Below are 24,040 nucleotides of genomic sequence, written 5' to 3' on the forward strand. Positions count from 1 at the left end.
AGCTGCACGTGTTACATTTAGATCATATCTGACTGTGTGATGCCATCAGGTCCCTGAGCCGAGAGGCGGGGTCTTCTTCCAGAAGAGGCGTGGCTGATGGAGGGCGGGGCTCCAGATCAGGTACACAACACACACTCAGTGATGCCAAGTTAGCGTTATCGTTTGTCTCTATATTTAGACTATTTATTTTCATTTACATTTAGTCATTTAGCAGACACTTTTATCAAAAGCGATTTACAGGAAAAAAGGGGAACAATCAAGGTATGGTGCAATAAGAGCCATTAGTGCAGCAATAAGTGCTAGTGACAATTCGTTAAGGGGTAGAATTGTCGTGTGGTGCTAGGAGGGAAGGTCCTCTCTGAAGAGCTGGGTCTTCAGGAGTTTTTTAAAAGGTAGAGAGGGACGCCCCTGCTCTGGTAGGAACTGGTAGTGCGTTCAACCAACGGGGAACAAGAAATGCAATGAGGTTGGATTGCCTTGGACAAACAGGTGGCAGAGCCAGGCGCCGTTCATTGGAAGATCGCAACGGTCGTGAGGTAGCATATGCCAGTATCAGGGCGTTCAAGAAGCTGGGTGGAGAAGTGGGCTGGCGATAAGTTCTGGAGGTTACAGCGGAACGTAACCATTGGTGCAGGAGCAGAGGGTTGCTCTGATAGAGTGACATTAAACTGGATAAAAAAGTGATCCGACAGGTGGAGAGGCGTTACCACCAGTGCATCTATGGCACAGTTACGGATGAGAATTAAATCAAGGTTTTTGCCAGCTTTGTGAATAGGAGGTCTTTGGACTAGCTGGAAGTCAAAGGAATGAATTAACGACATGAAGTTATTAGAGTTTGGACTATCGAAGTGGATGTTCAAGTCACCCAGGACAAGCAGCGGACAGTCATGATCAGGTATGGAAGAAAGCAGGCTATCTAGCTCGTCAGTAAAGCCTCCCAGTTGGCCTGGTGGACGGTAAATGACAACAACGTAGACTTTAACAGGAGCAGTTACTGCAATGGCATGTTATTCGAAAGTGTCATATATCGTGGAATGTAGCAGAGGGGTGAAATTCCATTTATTGGAAATTAGCAGGCCAGTCCCACCTCCCCACCCAGAAGGACGGGGGGTGTCGGAGAGGATTCAGACCCTCTAGAGACTCTTTGTCTCTATATGTAGACTATTCAGACCCTCTAGAGACTCTTTGTCTCTATATTTATACTATTCAGACCCCAAAAGGCTACTAGCCACAAATCTAGCGACTTTTTCTGGTGTTATTGGAGACTTTTGGAGACTCGTTACGAGCCACAGACCACAGAGCAGTCACAGAACAGAGGATGTTAACCTTCACCACTAGCTGGTTTACAGTCTATTTTTGGGTCACTTTTGCTGGTCCAAAGGCCAGATAAAGGAGGAGGATTGGAATTGTGACAGAAAACAGTGCACTTGTAGTTCTAAACATATTTAGGGTGTTTTTTTATTCACTTTTTGTCTTACCTAAAACGTTATTCCTCTCTCCTACAGCGTCCATTACAATTACATGCATATGGTAAACTATGCAAATTAGGCGATGACGTCATTTAGCGACTTCTAGTGACTTTTAGTGACAGCCAATAGCTACTTTCCTTACTGAGGAGTTGGCAAAACTGCACACACTGTGAACCTGTCGGCCGTTTCATTGCGCCGTTTCAAGCTGCCACATTTACGCCTCGCCTTGTAACATCTCACCTGCACTATGCAAGGCTCTAAACAGGAGGTGGTTTCTCTCATCAGAGTTACTTTCATGTTGTAATTAGACATGTAAATCTCCATGTACATCACTTAAATTTCACACGTACATTGTTAAATATGTATAAAAAATTCTACCTACACTGGTGGTGGAGGTCCAGTGAAACACCAGAAAGTGTGACACTGCGGATGTGACCCGAGAGGGAAAATAACTGAACAGGGTTGCCAGATCTCCCAAGAGAAACGAAAACAAGCCCAGAACAAGTTACTATCGCTCCAAAAACTCTCCAACAACTATATATCGTAATACAGAATATTGTTATCAAAATAAATGCATTAAAATAATTGTGTAAAAGGCAGTTTGTTCCAGATATACGGTGCGTAGAAACTGAACACTGCTTCTCCGTTAGAGGCTGGTAACAAACACTGACGATAAATTAATCCAATGTTATTTCACTATTATCATGCCTGCAGGTGGCGCTGCTGACAGGCCCGGAGGTGGAAGTGCAGAGTCCAGTCCCTACTTCACCCGGCGACACCACGGCAACAACAAACCTCCGGAGCGCTACCAGAGCTGCATGACGCTGCCCTCTGAGGGCCTGGTGGACCCGCTGGACCGCGTCAGGGACCGGGCGAAGGCCGAGGCCGAGGAGAGGGGCGTGGGCACAGGCAGCAGCGGCCCGGCCAGCCCCCGGAGTGTGAACAGCGCCCCCTGTGGCCTGGAGGACCACCACACGCGCGCCTCGCGGTTAGGACTGGCCTTACCGCTCGGACTGTCACACTCGTCACCGACGGCCTCGCCGCAGCGCATGGAGTGGAAGGTGTGACGTCATGAAGTACATTTATTTAAGTACTCAAGTATAATTCTGGCAGCTTTAATTACTTTTCAGCAGTGGTGGAATGTAACTAAGTACATTTACTCAAGTACGGTACTTAAGTACAAGTTTGAGGTACTTGTACTTCACTTGAGTATTTTCATTTTATGTAACTTTGTACTTCTACTCCACTATATTTTAGAGGTAAATATTGTACTTTTTACTACATTAGCTGACAGCTTTAGTTACTTTTCAGGTCAGATTTTACATGAAGAAATATGTCAATTTAAAATGATTACAAATGTTTGTAAATTAAACCACATAACAGTGTATTAAGTAGTTAAATGAGCCACAGTAAACTTCTATCCTTCACAATAAAACAGTAAACTTCCGTCCTTCACAATAAAACACAGTGAACTTCTGTCCTTCACAATAAAACAGTAAACTTCTGTCCTTCCCAATAAAACACAGTAAACTTCTGTCCTTCACAATAAAACAGTGAACTTCTGTACTTCACAATAAAACACAGTGAACTTCTGTCCATCACAATAAAACACAGTGAACTTCTGTCTTTCACAATAAAACAGTAAACTTCTGTCCTTCACAATAAAACACAGTAAACTTCTGTCCTTCACAATAAAACACAGTGAACTTCTGTCCTTCGCAATAAAACACAGTGAACTTCTGTCCTTCACAATAAAACACAGTGAACTGTCCTTCACAATAAAACACAGTGAACTTATGTCCTTCTGCAATAAAACACAGACACTTACATGAATGCATCGTTAATACAAATCTAATAATATATCTGGAATATATAAAACTATGCATAATGAGTACTTTCACTTTACATTTTTATATGTTTGTACTTTTACTTCAGGAATGTTTGAATGCAGGGCTTTAACTGTAGTAGAGTAATTTCACAGTGTGTTCCTGCAGTAATCAGATTACTTCTTCCACCACTGCAGGTGTTTCATCCACCCTTCTCTCATTACAAACAGGTAGTTCTAAAAACGGGCTTTTTTGTTGTTTTTTAAATCTCCATCTACATGATAAGCTGCGAGCAGCCAGACAAGCAAGAGGAGAAACAGCCTGAACCCTGAAGCCGGTTCAGGAGAAAAGAACAGGAAGCTGTTGGCCAATCAGAAGCCTGAGAATAAACTATTACCTGAAGGCTTTCAGACTGTAAAATGAGGTACAGTGGTGCATCGATCTGTGTTTCTCTCAGAAATTTAGCCTCCATCAGAAAACATTTACTACAGGAGGAGAAACACCCCTCCAACAAGAATCCAGCCCTGAGTGGATCTCCTCCAGCTGTCTGGCCTCCTGTCTCACCGCTGCTGATCAACTGATTTGTCTTGTTGTGGTGCAGGTGAAGATTCGGAGCGACGGGACTCGATACGTGGCCAAGCGTCCGGTCAGGGACCGGCTGCTGAAGGCCCGAGCCATGAAGATCAGAGAGGAGCGCAGCGGCATGACCACCGACGACGACGCTGCCAGCGAGATGAAACAGGTCACTATTATTATTAATCATAATAAATGAAATAGGTCACTATTATTATCAATCATAATAAATGAAACCGGCCACTATTTTTATTATTCATAATAAATTGTATTATTATTAAGTGTTTAATTGATATGGACATAGCAATTACATTGGACAGACCAGATGCATTGTTTTAGCACAAGTGCTAATTCGCAACACTTGTCCATAGGCAGTTTTTGAAAAGATGGGGCAATTGAAATAACAAGAATGTGCTTTATCTTTTTACAAATGGTTTCTGTATTCATGAATGTAATACAAAATTGATTAAATATGCTGACGATATGGCCCTAGTGGGCTTTCCACGGACTACAGACCCCTCTGATGACATTTGTTTTTTAACATGTTAAGAATGGTTCTCAGAGAGCAAACTAGAAATCAATGTGGCAAAAACAAAAGAGGTGATGTTCTGCTTAAACCAGGAGTTCACTACAGCGCCACTCTTGCTGGATGGCCAAACTGTGGAAACTGTCTAATCCTTTAAATATTTGGGAACAGTGCTTGATGGCCAACTGAAATTCACAGGAAACACAGACTATGTATTTTAAAAATGTTCACAGAGACTCAACCTGTTAAGGAGGCTGAGCAGCCAGAAGACTTTAGAATTGTGTACACCACACATGTAGAAAGTGTGCTCACCTTCCATCTTCCTGTCTGGTTTGGTTACTTAAGTTGTAAATGTAAAACCAAACTAAACAAAATTGTGTCGAGGGCAAGCAAAATAGTGGGACGACCCCAAAAGTCACTAACAGAAATTTACACAGAGAGGACAATGAGGAAGGCCAGGAAAATTACAGAAGATAGCTTCCACCCCCTAACCAACCAATTCAAGCTCTTGAAGTCCGGGAGACGTTACAGGGTCCCACTAGCTAAGGGAGCCTTTAAAAAAATCTTTTATCTCCAATGCTACTCGCCTCCTCAACTCAACATAAGTGATGCACTAACTTTTTAACTGCTCTTAATTGTCTTTTTCTTTTCTCATTCTATGTTTTAACTGCATTCTCAACTGCTGTATGTTTTTAATGAAATTCTGTATCTTTACGGTGAACCGAAGGCAAATTTCCACCATGGTGGATAATAAAGATTTACTGTATTGTATTGTATAAAGGAAGGACCAGACAAAGATAGAAAAAAAACAATGTGATAAAAAGTACAAGCAACTTCCAATAAGGAACATAAAAAGGCAATAGAGCAAAGGCAATATGAGCGAACTATTCATGTGTGCACTGATGATTAGATTTAAGCCTCTGTTTGAGTCCTTTGTTAAAAGGACTCAAACTATTGGTCTCTAATTGGTCTCTAATTTTGACTCAGTGGGTAAAAAGTTTGGCCCCCTTTGAATGAAATTGAACAGGTCACTATTATTATTAATCATACTTATCCCAAAAAAAAATGTTGGACCCTTTTTTATTTTTAATAGTTATATTATTATTATTATTATTATTATTATTAATATATATAATAATAATAATAATAATAATAACAGGTAGAGTATGCACACACTTAATTATAATTATTATTAATATTATTACTATTAATAATAATAATCCAAAAACTGACTGAAACAGGTAGAGTCTGCACGCTCTTTATTATTATTATTATTATTATTATTATTGTTATTATTGTTATTATTATTATTATTAATAATAATAATAATAATAATAATAATAATGATAATAATAGAGAGAGAGAGGAGAGAGAGAGAGAGAGAGAGAGAGAGAGAGAGAGAGAGAGAGAGAGGAGCAGGAGTTCTGGGGGGGGGGGGCAGCAGCAGGTGATGATGCGCCACCATTGGCCAGTAGTGATGGTGAGTGGACCAAGAGGGGAGCATTCCCGTTTGGGGCCGAACCAGATCCACGGCAGTGAGACCAGCAGGAGTGATGGAGCAGGACCACAGCTCCACACCCTGTGAAGAGAGAGCAGAGAAAAGTGCGAGTACTCTGGGAAAATAAAAGCTTGTGTCATGTATTATTGGGACATCAGAGAGAGAGAAAGAGGGCCCCTGTGTATCGTGTCCCCCGACACATTGGGCCTATAGCGGCATAACTAGGGGCTGGTCCAAGGCAGGCCTCGGCCAGCCCTAACTATAGGCTTTGTCAAAGAGGAAAGTTTTAAGTTTACTCTTGAATAAAGAGAGGGTGTCTGCCTCCCGTACTGAGACTGGGAGATGATTCCACAAGAGAGGAGCTTGATAACTGGAGGCTCTGGCTCCCAATCTAGTTTTAAGGACTTTAGGAACCACAAGTAACATAGAATTTTGGGAGCGTAGTGCTCTAGAAGGGTAATATGGCATTATGAGGTCTTTAAGATATGATGGTGCCTGACCATTTAGAGCTTTGTAAGTAAGAAGAAGGATTTTAAACTCAATTCTGGATTTTACAGGGAGCCAGTGCAGCGAAGCTAGAACAGGAGAAATATGATCTCTTTTCTTGGTTCTTGTTAGTACACGAGCCGCAGCATTTTGGACCAACTGAAGAGTTTTAAGGGATTTATTGGAGCAGCCTGACAGTAAAGAATTACAGTAATCTAACCTTGAAGTAACAAAAGCATGAACTAATTTTTCTGCATCCTTTTGAGACAGGATGTGTCTAATTTTTGTAATATTACGTAGGTGAAAAATTCAGTCCTTGAAGTTTGTTTTATATGGGAGTTAAATGACAGATCCTGATCAAAGATAACTCTGAGATTCCTTATGGTGGTATTGGAGGCCAGGGTAATGCCATCGATGCTAATTAAGTCTTTAGATAATGAGTTTCGGAGGTGTTCGGGTCCCAGCACAATCACTTCCGTTTTTTCTGATTTTAACATTAGGAAGTTGTGGACCATACAGGTTTTTATGTCTTTAAGGCATGAATTAAGTTTGGCTAGCTGATCAGTTTCACCTGGCTTGATTGATATATATAACTGAGTGTCATCAGCATAACAATGAAAGTTAATTGAATGTTTTCTAATTATATTACCTCGAGGGAGCATATAAAAGGTGAATAAAATTGGTTTAAGCACAGAACCCTGTGGAACACCGTGGTTAACATCAGTGCGCACGGAGGATTCTTTGTTCACATGAACAAACTGGAAACGGTCTAAAAAGTACGATTTATCAGAAGAAATTAAAAGGTCATTTGTAATTTTTACCAATGCTGTTTCTGTGCTATGATGAGTTCTAAATCCTGACTGGAAGTCCTCATATAGACTATTGTGTTGAAGAAAATCACAAAGCTGATTTGCGACTGCTTTCTCCAGGATCTTAGAGAGGAAGGGGAGGTTAGATATTGGTCTATAGTTTGCTAAAATGCCAGGATCTAAATTAACCTTTTTGAGAAGAGGTTTAATTACAGCTACTTTAAATGATTGTGGCACATAGCCTGTTAATAATGACAAGTTGATTGCATCTAAGAAAGAAGTGCCCGTTAAAGGTAGAACCTTTTTAAGCAGCCTTGTTGGTACACACTTTATCATTATTATTATTAGAAATAATAATCCAAAAAATAAAAACAGGTAGCATTCACAGTCAACATTCAACATTATTATTCATAATAATCATGACAATTATCCAAAAAATAAATGAGCCAAGTAGAGTCTGCACAGACTTTAATATTATTCTTATTGTCAATAAAAATAATATATCTTTTTTTTTTTTAATTAAACAGGTAGGTTGGTATCATTCTTTTATTCTGACCTGATCTTTTTTTTCCACTCTGACTCACTGGATCAACATCTGGAACAGAAAAAACCCCATACAAGCCCCCCAGAAAATATGATTTTGAAAATGATGTTTTTTCTTTCAGAACACATATTGATACATAAACAGTTTGATGGGAGCTGAGCGTGTGACTGTTTGGTTTCAGGGCCGATACTGGAGCAAAGAGGAGAGGAAGCAGCAGCTGCTGAGAGCCAGAGAGTACCGACGCAGGAGAGAGTTCATGATGCAGAGCCGCCTGGACTACCTCAGAGGGGACAGGTGGGTCAGCCCAGCACACATTTATAACAGGACTGAAGTTACACCAATGTTCTTCTACAGACAGATGGCATCAGAGAATATATACGTTTTTTCCAGGCTCTCTTGATGAACACAGAGCGGTGTTGGTAGAGAGGAGAGTCTATCTGCAACATTTCTATTGTTTTATAATCTTCTTTGTGGTTCAGAGTTTACTTTGTGTGTTTCACATCATGACATGTGAAGATTAACAACAAAATCCTCTTACCTCCCTGTGCCCTTACGGAGCCGTGCAGCCTCAATGATCCATCGGTCAGTGTTCATTTATGGAAAACAGTGAGACTGAAACATGGAGCCGCCAGTCGGTGTGCAGCAGGTTCATTTGCATCATCAGCTCTGAGCACGGGGTTAAAGGGCCACACCTCCAAATAAACAACACCACACAACTTTACAGACAGTTTCTAAACTTTACTCACTTTGTATCCGAGGCTGCAGGAGACACTAAGCATGAAGTCGATCCCTGGGTGATTCAAATCTGTCACACAATCTTTTTTGGGGGCTTTCTGCACAGAAAGGAGGCTGCCGTTCACTGCTGACTACAGACTGCTTTTGGAACGAGTCTCTGCTCACAGCTGTAACACAAGAGAAGAGAACATTCATAGAATTTGGTGAAAACCTAGACACTCAACTGTCAAGAAAACCAAAAGTCTTAATCACAGCTGATGTAGACGTGCAAAAATCTACAAATGTAACAAGAAAACTTCAACTGAAGTCCAACAGATTTCAAGAACTTTGAATCGCTTGTAAGAAATAAAAAATAAAAGGAATTTAAATTAATGTCTGTTTACTCAAAACGAATTAATCTGCATTGAAATCAGAGTCCTGTAATAATGGTTTTATTTAGAAGATTTTAACTCGTGCACAAGACTAGGAACATGATGGTGGATCTGGTGGAGGAAACACAAACATCTTCTGATATTAGCAAATATTTTTGCAGTTTGATTTAAATGACTTCAAGCAATTACACAATGTCAAACATTTAATGCAGATTTGAGGTTTGCTTTGGAATCAGTTCTGCAGAAATCTGTAGTTTGGAGCTAAAATGTGGAGCTCCTGAAGTCCCACAAAATAATATTTAATATCTCGACTTTTTACCCAAAATATTAGATCCATCCTGTGTGCACAAGATAAAAAATATATTAATATTAGATGTACACTGTCCAGTTTCAGACAGAAAAACCAAAGTCAAAGAGGATAAAAGCTGCACGGCTGATCTAGCAGAACGGAAAAGAAACAGAAATCAAGAACTTTCAATAACTTGTGAGAAATAAAAATAAAACAAATTAAATATATGTATGTTTACTTAAAGCTGATTATTCTGCATTAAAGTTAGACTTCTGACATTCTGAAAAATATTGTTTTATTCTGAACATAGATTTTAACATGATGGCGTCTTCAAACAGACACAAATGATCTGATATTAAGTTGTTTTTTGCAGTTTGTCACATTGTCACATTTATTCAATGTGAAACATATAATTCAGGTCTGAGGTTTGTTTTAAAATCAGTTTTGCAGAAATGTGTTGTGAGTTTTGGGGCTAAAATGTGGAGCTCCTGAAGTCCCTGAAAATAATATTTATTAAGGGTGTTTCCATTACAGTCCAATACCCGGAATGAGGCAGGTTTCACTTGCCGAAACGCTAAGCAGGATGTGACGTAGTACCTGACGGCACAAGAACACACGCCATTTCTTAAAGCCAGTGAAGCAGTGTTGCCAACTTAGCGACTTTATCTTGCTATATTTAGTGACTGGCGACAAATCCAGCGACTTTTTCTGGTGTTATTGGATACTTTTGGAGACTCTTCATGGAAACAGAGTCCTCCTGCAGCAGTCTCTCCCAGCTGCAGTCACAAAGCAGGCCAGTCTGCAAATTTCTAACAGGCTAACAGTTGGCTCTGTAGCAGTACAGTGTGTATGTGCTGCTGCTGCAGGAGGTGTTCACTTAGCGATCTCTGTTTGTTTACAACAAGCACCGGACACTCTGTGCACAGTTCGCAATGCCGGTTAATTCACAATCACGATGTTTATGATCAGCGGAGACGCTGTGCATAATAATTAGCCATACTGGTTTGTTTATGATCAGTGGCGGACGTTGTGCACAGTTAGCGACGGTGGCCGCAGTTGCATCTCCCGTGTTTAATCCGTCGCGTATGTGATCGAAAACCATACGTCACCTCTGGAATCTCGTAAATCCCTCTGGGGGCCTTTTTGTAATGGAAACATGCAGAATGAGCGGACATCTGAGAGGGTGTGGCCTGACCGTGTGTTCAGACCGGACGCGTAGCGAATTTTCGCGTCGCGTTACTTGCGCGAGTTGATACGCGCGAGAATTGAATTTAATTCACGTCACTCGCGCGAGTAAACGCGATGCGAATTTTCGCCAAAGAGACTATTTAGCGCCAAATAATTGCCTCCATTTCATTCTGTCATCAACCATGACAAGCATATCGTCCCTGTACCTGCTCTGGAAGTCCGAGATACGTCGGAAAACACGCCGTCGTGTCTGGGTGAGTGACATCATCCGGAGGCGCACTCAGCACGGAGAGAGGACCGCAGAGTACTTCCACCTTTTTCCTGTCCCTCCTGCCGACCCACTCCTCCTTCCTGCCTCTTTTCTCCTCTCTCTCATGTATGTATCTCGGACACTGTCGTCCAGAATCTCAACGCTGATAGGCTGTCCCGACACAGCGTCACGCGAATATTTCGCCAAAGTTGAATTTATTGAACTCACGCGAATTCGCGTTGTTTCATTCGCGCCGCGACATTCGCGTCAATCGCGGCATTCGTGTCGCGCGAAACCCGCAATTCGCGCCGCCGGCAAAAATTCGCGTCTATTCGCGTGTTTGCATTGACTTTGTATGTAATCTTGTCGCGCGAAATATTCGCTACGCGTCCGGTCTGAACGCACCGTGAGACTTTCCCGGTGGCCACTCTACCCCTAAAGGAAACATGGCTATTGTCTTGACTTTTTACCCAAAATATTAGATCCATCTTGTGTCTAAAATGTGACTAAATATGTAAAACCTTTACAGTCAAACTTCAGTCTAAATGATTGTTGTTATTCTCTGGTTTTGTCTGCAGGGACACGTCCTCAACAGGCGGCGCTGAGGAGCTGCGGGCGTCCCTGCTTCAGCCCAGCAACAACATCCTGCTGCTGAGCCAGAAGAAGATCACCAAGAGGAGGAACCGCCGCATCCTCGACAACTGGATCACCATCCAGGAGCTGCTGGCTCACGGCTCCAGGTCGCCCGACGGGAAGAAGATCTACAACCCTCTGCTGTCAGTGACAACGGTGTGACCTGAAGACAGACGGGGACAAAACAAGACGAGACCTTCGGCTGTCTCTGAGCTGGATGGAGGAGAGAGAAGAAGACTTGACAAGGGAGAGAAAACATTTAGAATTGTTCCATTTTACAGTCCAATACAAGAAAGAGGAGGAGGAAAAGGAAAAGTGACTCTGAAAGGTTGGGCAAGCAGCAGAAGACTTAAAAGAATTCAGGAATAATCCCTAAAAACTGCATTTTCACCTGAAGAGTCCAGTTTTAAAGATCAGATCCTGATTGAGACATGAAGAGAACCTGGTCCTGATGTAAAAGTTCTGCTTCAGGAGAGACTCTTCTGTTTGTTCACCTGCTGCAGCTGCACATAAAGTCCAAAGGAAAGACACAGAGAGATGCAAAACATATATGTGTGAGCGTTTATGAACTCTGGAGAGAGAGAGATGATGAGCTCTCTGTCCTTCTGCTCCTCCACATCACCTGCAGCTGATAGATAGAATTAAAAACCTTTAAGTTTTCGTATTTTTTAAAAAAAGAAATGTTTTAGAGGATTCAGAGAGATTTTGTGTGTTTATTCTCCAGGGACAATGAATGTACAGATATTTATGGTGCAGAATCACTTTGACAAAATCAACCTGAGATCACAAAATTACGTGAAATGACCACGACTTCTTAACACCCACGTACGGTTCACTGCTGGAAAAAAGCTGCAGTTTCTTTGAATTTATGCTACAAAAGTAGTGAGCTAGGTTCAGGGCAGAAACCTTCCTGGTTCGGCTCTAAAAGACAGTTTAAAGAGGAAATAAATGATGTAAATGCTGGTGAGTGAAGTAGTTAGGAGGATGATGTGAGACACAGAAGTTATAAAACAGCTCCAGGGATCCTGGTTCAGAAGTCATCAAGTGACGATATTTTGTGAGATCAGACAGGACAAAATAGTCGTAAAGTACGGAAAGGGAAAGTCCACTCTGTAATATGTGGCTGTCAGATCTCAGTGATCTGAAGATTTGTTTTCACTCCTTGTCTGCTTTTTGTTATTAATCATGAACGCTGAGATTGCATTCTATTTTCACTATTTGTCTCTTATTTGGACAGAAGAGGATCAGGACAAGGCAGGAGAACAAAATCATGAGAGGATGGGGAAATAAATTAATTATGCACTTCGAGAAAAAAGTCAAATGAGGAGAATAAAGTCAGTTTATGAGTTGGTGAAATCAACTGCGAACTAAACCCGATTCTCCTCAATATTTGTCTAAAATATTCACATAAATGACATCAAAGCAGATTATTATAAAACAATAGTTGTAGCAGCTTCAACCAAAAAATATCTCATTATTGTGTCTCTGATTTTAGTTCTGCTGCACCTTAAATATTGAGGTTATTGCTCATTTTCTGACATAATGAGAATCAGGTTGTAGCTGCAGAAACTGTTGATAGGAACAAAGTTCCTCTGATGACTGATTGAACCTGTGAACATGTTGAGCAACACAGAAAGTCACTTTATTCTCCTCATTTCAACTTTATTCTTGAACTGCAGAATGATTTTTTCCTCCTATTTGGCCCTGATCCTCTTCGGTGTATTTCAGAATTAATCACTTTAGTGTTTTTAACCCTGAATACAGTGAATTTTAAATTATTTATAATAAGACGACTACATGTTTTGTTGGGCTCAGAGGGCTGGTGGTGTCAGACCTGTGTAAGATCAGATATTAATACTGAGTAATGAAATGCATGAATTAAGTATTGAACGTTGTGGATTATTGGACATAATTCTTAAATCTAAAGTGGTGTAGTGTACAAAGACTTGTGCAGACATATTTAGTAGTGAAAGTGCAAAAAAAGTAAATTCCATTAAAATTAAGTGAAATAATATGTATCAAGTGTTTCTTGTGTTTCTTTGACTCTCAAATATCCTTTGCAGGCTGAACGGTGCTCTATGAGAATAAATGCAGCAGTAAATTGCATTTTTTTTATCAGTTTACAGACAAAATCTCTGAAAGAAATCACATGACCTTATATTACTGGAAATAAGAGGAACAGATGTGCAGAAACTGAAAGAACTGAATTTTCTAAGAAAAGGGAACTTGGAGACATAGCCAAGTAGTGGGGCGGATTAGCTAAACAATCGTTCACTTTGTGATAAAAGCATGAAATTTGGTAGATGTGTTGGTGAATATGTTTCAAACAAATCTGGATATTGGGCCACCTCAAAAGCGCTCCCTAGTGGCCGTGACAGGCATTTGTTATACAAATAAATCAATGATGAATAAAAACTGCCCTTTTAATAATACCAACTGGTGATGAATTGTATATTGTTGGAAAGCCTGATTAGTCACCTTTACAACGAGGTACAGCTTGTAAGGATCGTGCATTCATGGAATGAGCAATGGGGCTAAACGTGTGGGTAGCACCCCCCAAAAATGTGCATCCCCTGTGGGGCGGATTAGCTCAATAAATCACAAGAATTGTTTATTTTGTGATAGAAGCACACAATTTGGTGGATATGTTGGTGGATATGTTTCAAACAAATCTGAATCTTAGGCCATCGCAAATTCGCCCCCTAGTGGCCATAGCAGTCATTTTCTTGGTTAAAATTACAAAAAATATTTAAATTATTTCTTAAAATATTAAAAAAATTTAAACTAAATATACAAACGTAAATCAAAAAATGTAAATACACATATTAAATTAACAAAAATCCAGTTAGACACTCTTTCAGTTATTTTTCCTGCCCCACCACAATCGGGCTAGCCACCGAGCTAGCTAGCAAATGAGCTAGCTAGCATTTGCTTCCTGGGACAAGCAGTGCAGTGGACTGTCCATCAAGGTATGTCTAAATATTTTATTTCACCTGTTATAATTATGAATAAAATATGCTATGAACATCATAAAGGCTAAAGAGAAAAACAATCATCATGGGCCTTGGCGGAAAAGTAAATTAGCAAGATAGCAAAATTAGGTACTTAAGCTAGCTAGTTAGCTTGGAACATGTATCAGTGGCTGTTGGGTGTGAAAGCTTAATAAGACACTGTTAAATTATGTCCTGTGGAATGTGGACATCCCTCTCTGCACACACACACACACACACACACACACTATATGTAATATGTCTCCTTTGCCCATGTGATTCTTTTTTTCTTTTTTTTAAATGTATTTTATAACTCCATCACAGTTAGTCAGGCGGCTTAGGACCAGATTTGAGAAGAAAGGGGACTCGCCGGACAAAAGCACCAACATTTTTCCACATGCTCTCTATCACCAAAGGTTTCAACTTTTGGTAGGAGCCACTTCATCAAGATTGCAGATAGGAGACGGCAGCCATATAAGCCATAAGTCTATGAGAACCAATATATCTTCCAAGCCACTTAGAAGGTCAATCTTGGTGTCAAAATATACATTTTCTGGGTCAAAGAATCATTTAAAGCTATTGAGAATATCACTGGATGACTCACTGTAAATAATTTGTTGATCAAGATCTGACATGAGATGAAAGCGTACCCTTGATTTTTTTGAGCAGTGTACATGGCAGCTAATCCACACTTTCCCGTGAACATTGATTCCAAACAGTTTCAACTCAGGATTCCCTGCTGCAGCACTTGAAGCGAGTTGCCCAGTCTGAGTGAAAATGAACATATCTATTTGATCAAATAATCATCTAGTGATATTCTCAATAGCTTTAAATGATTCCTGGACCCAGAAAATGTATATTTTGACACCAATTGACCTTCTAAGTGGCTTGGAAGATATAGCATTTCTCATAGACTTTATATGGCTGCCATCACCGCAGTCTTGATGAAGTGGCTCCTACTAAAAATTGAAACCTATAATGATAGAGAGTATGTGGAAAAAATGTGGTACTCTTGTCCGGCGTGTCCCCTTTATTTGGCTAAGCCGCCTGACTAAGTCACACACCTCAGTACAAGGATTTTGCCAGAAAGAGTAACCTGCTACAAGTAACCCTAGTAGAATTTTTAAAATGTATGATTTTTTTCTCTGTCTAAATGTGTTTTGTTTTTATTGTTGCAGGTCATACAATATTGAAAATTATTTTTTCTTTTTAAGGAGCAACAGAAGAATACAAGCCAAAGAGGAGGCCGTAGCCTGTGAATGGGAATATCAAGATCTAATAAAATGTTATACAAAGTTAATGTTCTTTTCTATTAGACTGTAATAAAGCTTTTGTCACTTTAACATGTCTCTAAATTATATTTGTGGTGCTGAAAACATGAAACAGCAGCTGTAGGGTAGGCAAAGCATTCCTCGCCAGTAGCCACCGGCGGCCATTTTAAAAAATGGCTGCCACAGCCATCAGAATTTTTTTTGCGATGGCCCAATATCCAGATTCATTAAACATGTATTCAGCAATGAGTGTACCAAATTTGATGCTTTTATCACAAAATGAACGATTGTTCAGCTAATCCACCCCACTACACAGGGGATGCACATTTTTGGGGGGTGCTACGCACACGTTTAGCCCCGTTGCTCATTCCATGAATGCACGATCCTTACAAGCTGTACCTCGTTGTAAAGGTGACTAATCAGGCTTTCCAACAATATACAATTCATCACCAGTTGGTATTATTAAAAGGGCAGTTTTTATTCATCATTGATTTATTCGTATAACAAATGCCTGCCACGGCCACTAGGGGGCGCTTTTGAGGTGGCCCAATATCCAGATTTGTTCGAAACATATTCACCAACACATCTACCAAATTTCATGCTTTTATCACAAAGTGAACGATTGTTGTAAAATATTGAGCTAATCCGCCCCACTAAAGGGAAAAAAATTAAAAGAATCATGAAAGTGTAATCTCGGCAAAAAGACGTTTGTGGTCAGATGTTGAGATAAGCATTATGTTAAAGGAATACTTCACCATCACAGTGAACAAAAACACACACCATCACCTTGAATTCTCGTTCTCGCCTCCAAGAGTGTACGAAGAATCCTTCAACCTGTTAGAGTCGGGGCTCTTAAAGCCTCCAGCCCCGGTAACATTTTAGCTCTCTGAACCCCAACAAGCTGTTTCTCAGCATTTTTTTGCTCTTTTTCCTCTGTGTCCTTGTGTTTCTCTGCAATATATAAAATCTCTATAAATATACAAGTCCTGCAGCTCTGTGGAATCAGCACAATCAGAGCAACTCAAACATGTCTTTGTGCAGAATAACACAGAATGACAGAAATCAGTCCTCTCCTCTCTGCTCTGTGTGAATAGCCTCTCCTGTCCTCTCCTCTCTGCTCTGTGTAAACAGCCTCTCCTGGTTGAAAGATAAGAAGTTAGACTCTACTTTTACACCACTTAATTAATTGGAAACATAACATGATCATTTATTTTAGTAGTTATAATGAAATTTTGATAGAATATTAGCAAATAGCCAGCCGATGTGGGATTCATGGATGTAGCTATAAGTACTGTACAGCCCTATATTATGCTAAGCTTGTCACAAATCAGGAAGACCCAAACGCAGTACAGTCCTACTGTGATTTTTATGTTCTTTATTTTACTGCAACAGTGAACAACAGATGACTGTGTAACCCAGGTTAAAAATCTGTATTAAAAGCACTAAATTAGTTCATTGCAAGACAAAGATGTTTATTAAGAAAAGTGAAATTCATGGTTAAAAATCAATTCATAAATACTATGTTTGGTTAATTAAAAACAGATGTTAATCTAAAAGGAGTGATAGAGCCGTAATAAAATACTCAAGTAAATAAAGAGTTTTAGTTTGAAGGAGAGAAGAGTAGGACACGGTCTGTCATCCAATCAGAAAGCAAGCCCGCCTATTGACCTGATCGGTGCAGGTTCACTTCCTCTGAAGCTGCTGGAAGGAGCGAGAGCTAGCCGCATCGAAAAGACAACATTCACCGTGGAAGAAACTAAATCATAAAAGTGGATAAAACTCGAATAAAACCATCAGCGAAATCTCCCGGGACGACCAGGACCTGTGTGAGCGCAGTGGAGGAACCTCTCGGGAAGAGAAACGCATCGGTGAGCAACCGTCTTGGTGTGCTAAATGATAAAAGCTAACGCCATGCGCTAACCCGCTAGCATACGTGCTAACGTCGGAGCATTAGACTCCGGTGCTGATTAGTGTGAGAGAGAGACACACTGCTGCACTGCTGAAACACTGATCTTATATTTTAAAGGTGCAATGTGAGATGGTTGTTGTTTCTTTTGTTGCACAGTGAACTATGTTGTGTGTGTTTATCAACTTATTTGTGCACCCTGAGCACATTTAGTCATATTTTATTAGCTGTGCACATTATATATTTTCATTTTGATAATTGATATTGTTCTAATTAATGTGCTAATTACTATGTAATAAGTACAGAATATTTTGACAGTTGAAATGAGGAAGATTATTGCAATAACATGATTTGATGTTTTGAGAGTTATTTTAGTACTGAATATTGTGATGTTGTATTGCAATAGTAAATTTAAGTAAAAATAGTCATCCTCTATTGATGAAGTTTTTGGATTTAACATGATTTATGGTTTATAATTCATTTTTGAAAATTGAGATTAAGAGTATCTGATCCTACTTATTGTAGGTCAGGTTTTTGGATACCCTGAGAATTGGACCTACCAGGATATTGGAGCCAGTGGATGTGGATGGCGAGCCAAAACCCGGAGGATAAATTGAAGAGTCGACGCCGCGGAACCTGAATCCTTTTTGTCACTTTTACACATACATACACACCACCCACGGAGTGATTGAACTGAGATCGAAAAAAAGGTTGAACTGAACAATATAGAAACGCAGCTGCAAAACTTTATTTTGTTTTTTATTTTTCATACTTACCCGGGTAAGAGTTGTTATTTGTTAATTAATGTGTTTTTACAGCTTTCCCATCTTGAATAAATAGGGAAGTGCTGCTATTTCTTAAAAAGAAACTACTGAGTTGTGTCATTCCTGCGTGTCGTTTGATTCATCCTGGGCTCCATAGTCGACTTAGAAACTTCTGATTTTACTGGTCATTGAATCTAGTTATTATTTTGTATTATTGTCCTCTTTTCTTATCAAAAGGGTTACATAATAAAGTGGCGAGCCAGCCAGGAGCCTAGTTTATTGTCAAACGATCACCTGGAATAAACATTTCATTTTTTATTTCATGATAACACCCATCACTAGAAATGGATATCATTGATAATTTGGGCATCAAGGTTCCAAATGCAGTTTTAGTGTGTGGGTTGACAGAATCAGAAAAAGACGAAGAGGTTCTTGACTTTTTGAAAAGATATGGTTCATTTAAAAGGACTGTAAAGATAGATGATCCAACTACAGAGTTTCATACAAACCTGATAGTAGAGTATAACCATGGCACTGCTGTACAAACATTAGAACCTCTTTTGCCGTATACTCACTCATTGACAAGCAGTCCTGGTATTACCTATCGTGTACGAGCCCTGGCGAGTGTCTACACACAAAAGGTAGGCAGTGATGTCACACAAGTTTACCTTGACAAGCTGAAAGGAATCGCCAAGCTCAGTGGAAAGGATTTCGAGGAGGTGTTAAAGGAGGTAATGTCACAAATAGGAGAATCCATTGAGGCCGCTGAACCCAGTGAGCTCGTTACTTCCCCCCAACACTCCAAAGAAGCTGAACAAGCTGCAGAACCCAGCCAGCATGACATTACATCACAGCTGTTGGTTGGTGATTCCCCTCCCATTGAGCTCGGTCTTCCTGATCTTAATCAGAGAACAACTGCCCCCTCCTTTAACTCAAAGACACACATGACTCTAAGTCCCAGTGAGCTCAACCCACCTGAGGTGCAAAAGATACTGGTGGAGCATATTGTGAGGAGTGAAGACAGACCCTCACACTCTCATTCTACCTTGAGGTTGAGAGCCTTCTCTGGGAAGACCCCTCGACCACACAGTGAGGTTGACTACGACACTTGGAGGTCCCATGTTGATTTGATGATGAAAGATGTTTCTGTCTCTGACCTTGAGAAAACTCGTAAAATCCTTGAGAGTCTTCTTGTTCCAGCTTTTGATGTCATCAGGCATCTTGGTCCTGAAGCACTCCCTACGACCTATTTGCAGCTGTTGGACTCTGCATTCGCCACAGTTGAAGATGGGGAAGAACTGTTTGTACGGTTCATGAACACATTTCAGGACTCTGGAGAAAAGCCATCTGCCTACCTGCAGCGCCTTCAGGTTGCCCTGGGCAACGCTGTGCGCAGAGAGGGTGTCCCAGCCCAGGATGCAGATAAACACCTAATCCGACAGTTTTGCAGGGGCTGTTGGGACAACGTCCTGCTTGCCGATCTCCACTTAGAACACAAAAAACAGAACCCCCCATCATTTGCTGAGCTTTTAATGCTTCTACGCACTGAAGAGGATAGGCAAGAAGCCAAGGTCATGAGAATGAAACAACACTTGGGTACCACAAAACAGAAAGCTGTGTCCCACGTGCAAGCTGTGTGTAATTGCAGTCAGACCCAAGTCGAGTCTGAAGCTAGTAGCATACATGAGTTAAGGAAACAAGTTGCAGACCTGAAAAGTCAGCTAACATCCCTCATGAAAAAGAAAAAAGCAGCATCTCCCAAAAGAGAAACATTGAAAATGACGAATACACAAAAACCTGACCATGCAACCACAGAAACCAACCTGCCTTCTCATAGGAGTGCAACTTCCAAGCCAAAACCTTGGTACTGCTTTCGCTGTGGGGAGGATGGGCACATCGTTGCCACCTGTGAATCGGATGCCAACCCTGCCCTGGTAGCGGCAAAAAGAAAAGAACTCAAACAACGACAGCAGTTGTGGGAGGCACAGAACACCCCCACTTCTCCTTTAAACTGAGTCCAGTTCCTGTCGAGGGACAGACAAGAACTGATCAACCATGTCCCACTGAATCCAAACAACGTGCCATGCTAAAACAGTCTTGCATAAGAGGTCGTTCCTTTAAGTTGCCTAAGGGCTTAGTCGGCACAAAGAGCACAGCACGAGTGGAAGTGGAGGGGAGTTCCACAACCTCCTTACTGGACACGGGCTCCCAAGTTACTACGGTCCCCCAGTCCTTCTATCAGCAACACCTTTCTAAACAAGAAATCAAACCACTGTTCGACTTACTTGAAGTTCAAGGAGCCAACGGCCAGTGTGTACCTTACCTTGGATACATTGAGCTGAGTATCACTTTCCCCAAAGAGTTCTTGGGAGTGGAGATTGAGGTGCCAACACTTGCTTTGGTGGTTCCAGATGTTCGTGCTGACTCTGACTCACTCATGCTGATAGGTACCAACACTCTTGATGTGCTATATGAGAGATACTGTGAAACTGCAACTGAGGCACCACAGCCAAGGCACATGGCTACAAGGCAGTGCTCAAAGTCCTCGAGCTCAGGCAGCAACAGAGTAAGGATGGTAACCTTGGATTGGTGAAGATGCATCGCAAAGACCCCCAGTTGGTCCCAGCTGGCCAAACTGTAGTCTTGGAAGGCTCTGTAGCGGTTAGTGGGTTCACTACTGAGAAATCCGTAGTCCTGGAGCAACCTTCCTCATCGTCATTGCCAGGTGGTTTGTTGGTGAAAACCTGCCTCATTGATTTGCCCACTAAACGGCCATGCAAGGTCCCAGTAGTACTCACCAATGAGTCAGAACATGATGTTATCATTCCTCAAAGATGTATTATTGGTGAGATCTATGCCTTTCAGAAAGTTCTCTCACAAGAGCATAGTGTACTTACCTCAAAATCAGTCTCTCCCCAGGAGTCAGACATCACATTCAACTTCAGTGATTCTCCTGTTCCTGCTGAATGGAGAGAGCACATCACACAGAAACTGAACAGCATGCCTGAAGTTTTTGCACAGAATGATCTTGACTTCGGCAGAACTGACCAGGTCAAGCACCAAATCAAGCTTTCAGACGAGACGCCTTTCAAGCACAGAGCCCGCCCTGTACATCCCCATGACGTGGAAGCCGTCCGTAAGCACCTACAAGAGCTGCTTCAAGCTGGAGTGATCAGGGAGTCTGAGTCTCCATTCTCATCGCCTATAGTCGTAGTGAGGAAGAAGAACGGAGAAATCCGCCTCTGTATCGACCATAGGAAACTCAACCTCCAGACTGTGAAGGATGCTTACGCGCTCCCAAACCTGGAAGAGGCATTCTCCACACTCAATGGCTCAAAGTGGTTTTCAGTCCTCGACCTAAAATCTGGTTATTACCAGATAGAGGTCAAAGAAGCGGACAAACCCAAAACCGCTTTCGTCTGTCCCATGGGGTTTTGGGAATTTAACCGGATGCCTCAAGGAGTCACAAATGCTCCAAGCACGTTCCAACGTCTCATGGAGAAATGTATGGGCGATATGAATCTGAAAGAGGTCCTTGTATTTCTCGATGACATCATCGTCTTCTCTAAGACTTTGGAAGAGCACGAGGTGAGACTGATGAAAGTCTTGAATCGTCTGCAGGAGTTTGGCCTTAAACTCTCCCCAGAGAAATGCAAGTTTTTCCAAACATCGGTCAAGTATTTGGGGCATATTGTGTCTCAGGACGGAGTGGGGACCGACCCTGGAAAGGTGGAAGCCCTGAAAGAGTGGCCAAGACCTCAAGACCTGAAACAGCTACGGTCTTTTCTCGGATTTTCAGGTTACTACAGGCGGTTCATAAAAGACTATTCCAGCATAGTTAAACCCCTCACTAACTTGACATCTGGTTATCCCCCACTGCACAAGAACACCAAACACAAGATACAGACTTGCCAATACCATGATCCAAAGAAGCCGTTTGGTGATCGATGGACTGACAGCTGTGAGCTCGCATTCAACACCATCATCGAGAAGCTCACCACAGCTCCGGTTCTTGGGTACGCTGACCCCAAGTTGCCGTATGTCATCCACACCGACGCCAGTACCACAGGCCTTGGAGCAGCTCTATACCAAGAGCAAGACGGTCACATGCGAGTGATCGCATACGCCAGCAGGGGCCTGTCACGCAGCGAATCACGGTACCCTGCCCATAAGTTAGAATTTCTAGCTTTGAAGTGGGCTGTTGTTGAAAAATTTAATGACTACCTGTACGGAAACCAATTCACTGTTGTAACAGACAGTAATCCCCTGACATACGTTCTTACCAGTGCCAAACTAGACGCCACAAGTTACAGATGGCTGGCAGCCCTCTCAACTTTCACCTTCACGCTTCAATACAGGCCAGGTAAACTGAACTGTGATGCAGACGGCCTTTCTAGGAGACCACACGGGGAGCTTTCAAATGATCTAAAGTCCCAGAAAGAACAGGAGCGCATCAGACAGTTCACACAGACACATTTGGCTGATCTTGGAGGTGTTGTGAGCCAAGACATTGTGCACGCCATCTGTGAGAAGCACCTTGTTTGTGGTACATTGGATGAATGTGGAAACAGAGATGGAGGCATGACGCTGGTGCAGTCTCTAGCAATCTCTCCTGAGGCTTTACCAGACAACTTTGTAAACGATCAGCAGCATGGTGGTTTGCCTGGTCTCCCCCATCTGTCCGAGAGAGAGATCAGAGACAAACAGCGAGCTGATCCCTGTCTCCGGGAGGTAATAGCTCAAATGGAGAGTGGGGAAAAGCTGCCTCCAACAGTCAGAAAAGAACTTCCTGATATTCCCTTCCTTCTGAGGGAGTGGAATCGTCTCGAACTGCATAATGAAGTGCTGTACAGGAAACGTCAAGACAATGGCAGAGGCACATATCAACTTGTCTTACCTGAGGAGCTCCGGACTGTCGTTCTCCAGAGCCTTCACAATGATATGGGCCATCTAGGAATTGAACGTACGTTGGACTTGGTGCGGACCAGATTTTCTGGCCAAAGATGGCGACTGATGTGGAAAGAAAAGTTAAGACCTGTGAACGGTGCATCCGTAGAAAAGCGCAGCCAGAAAGGGCGGCACCGCTGGTGAACATAAAATCCACCAGGCCCTTAGAGCTCGTGTGTATGGACTTTTTGTCAGTAGAGCCTGACAGAAGCAATACGAAGGATATTTTGGTGATCACGGATCATTTTACAAAGTATGCAGTTGCCATTCCGACGCCAAATCAGAAAGCTCAGACCGTCGCCAGATGTCTTTGGGACAACTTCATGGTCCATTACGGAATCCCTGAGCGGTTGCATAGCGACCAAGGACCTGACTTCGAGTCACGGACAATCAAAGAGCTCTGTAAATTCGCTGGAATCCATAAAATCCGTACGACTCCGTATCATCCCAGAGGGAATCCAGTTGAACGTTTCAACAGGACATTGCTGAGCATGTTGGGAACGCTTGACAACAAAGACAAATCACAGTGGCGGAACTTTGTGAAACCCTTAGTACACGCATACAACTGTACGAAGAGTGATGTAACAGGGTTCACACCCTATGAACTCATGTTCGGTCGTCAACCGAGACTACCTGTCGATCTAGCATTTGGGTTACCCTTGAAGGATGGTGAGTACAAGTCTCACTCACAGTACGTGCAAAGACTCAAGTCTCATCTGGAAGAGAGCTACAAGATAGCCACCGAAAACGCCGCAAAGACAGCAGCGAAGAACAAGTCAAGATTCGACAGGCGTGTCACAGCTTCTAAATTGGAGGCTGGTGACAGGGTGTTGGTGAGAGCTGTCCGCCTGCGTGGAAAACATAAGCTTGCCGATAAGTGGGAGACGGATGTCTATGTGGTAGTGAAGCAAGCTGGGGATCTTCCAGTCTACACCCTCAGACCAGAGAACAAGGAAGGCCCTTTA

General features: G+C 41.9%; 1 protein-coding gene across 1 annotated transcript in view; it reads left to right on the forward strand.

Moving 5' to 3' along the window:
* Positions 1 to 13,209, forward strand: part of LOC131971647 (PDZ domain-containing protein 4-like) — a 68,973-nt gene extending 55,764 nt beyond the window's left edge. The window contains exons 13-17 of the mRNA XM_059333180.1: positions 50 to 120; positions 2,184 to 2,530; positions 3,897 to 4,037; positions 7,913 to 8,025; positions 11,143 to 13,209. Of these exons, the coding sequence (XP_059189163.1) occupies positions 50 to 120; positions 2,184 to 2,530; positions 3,897 to 4,037; positions 7,913 to 8,025; positions 11,143 to 11,359 (889 nt within the window). The 3' untranslated portion in view covers positions 11,360 to 13,209. The remainder of the gene's footprint in view (positions 1 to 49; positions 121 to 2,183; positions 2,531 to 3,896; positions 4,038 to 7,912; positions 8,026 to 11,142) is intronic.
* The last annotated feature ends 10,831 nt before the right edge of the window (positions 13,210 to 24,040 follow it).

Source organism: Centropristis striata, chromosome 5, assembly GCF_030273125.1.
Source record: "Centropristis striata isolate RG_2023a ecotype Rhode Island chromosome 5, C.striata_1.0, whole genome shotgun sequence".
NCBI lineage: Eukaryota > Metazoa > Chordata > Actinopteri > Perciformes > Serranidae > Centropristis > Centropristis striata.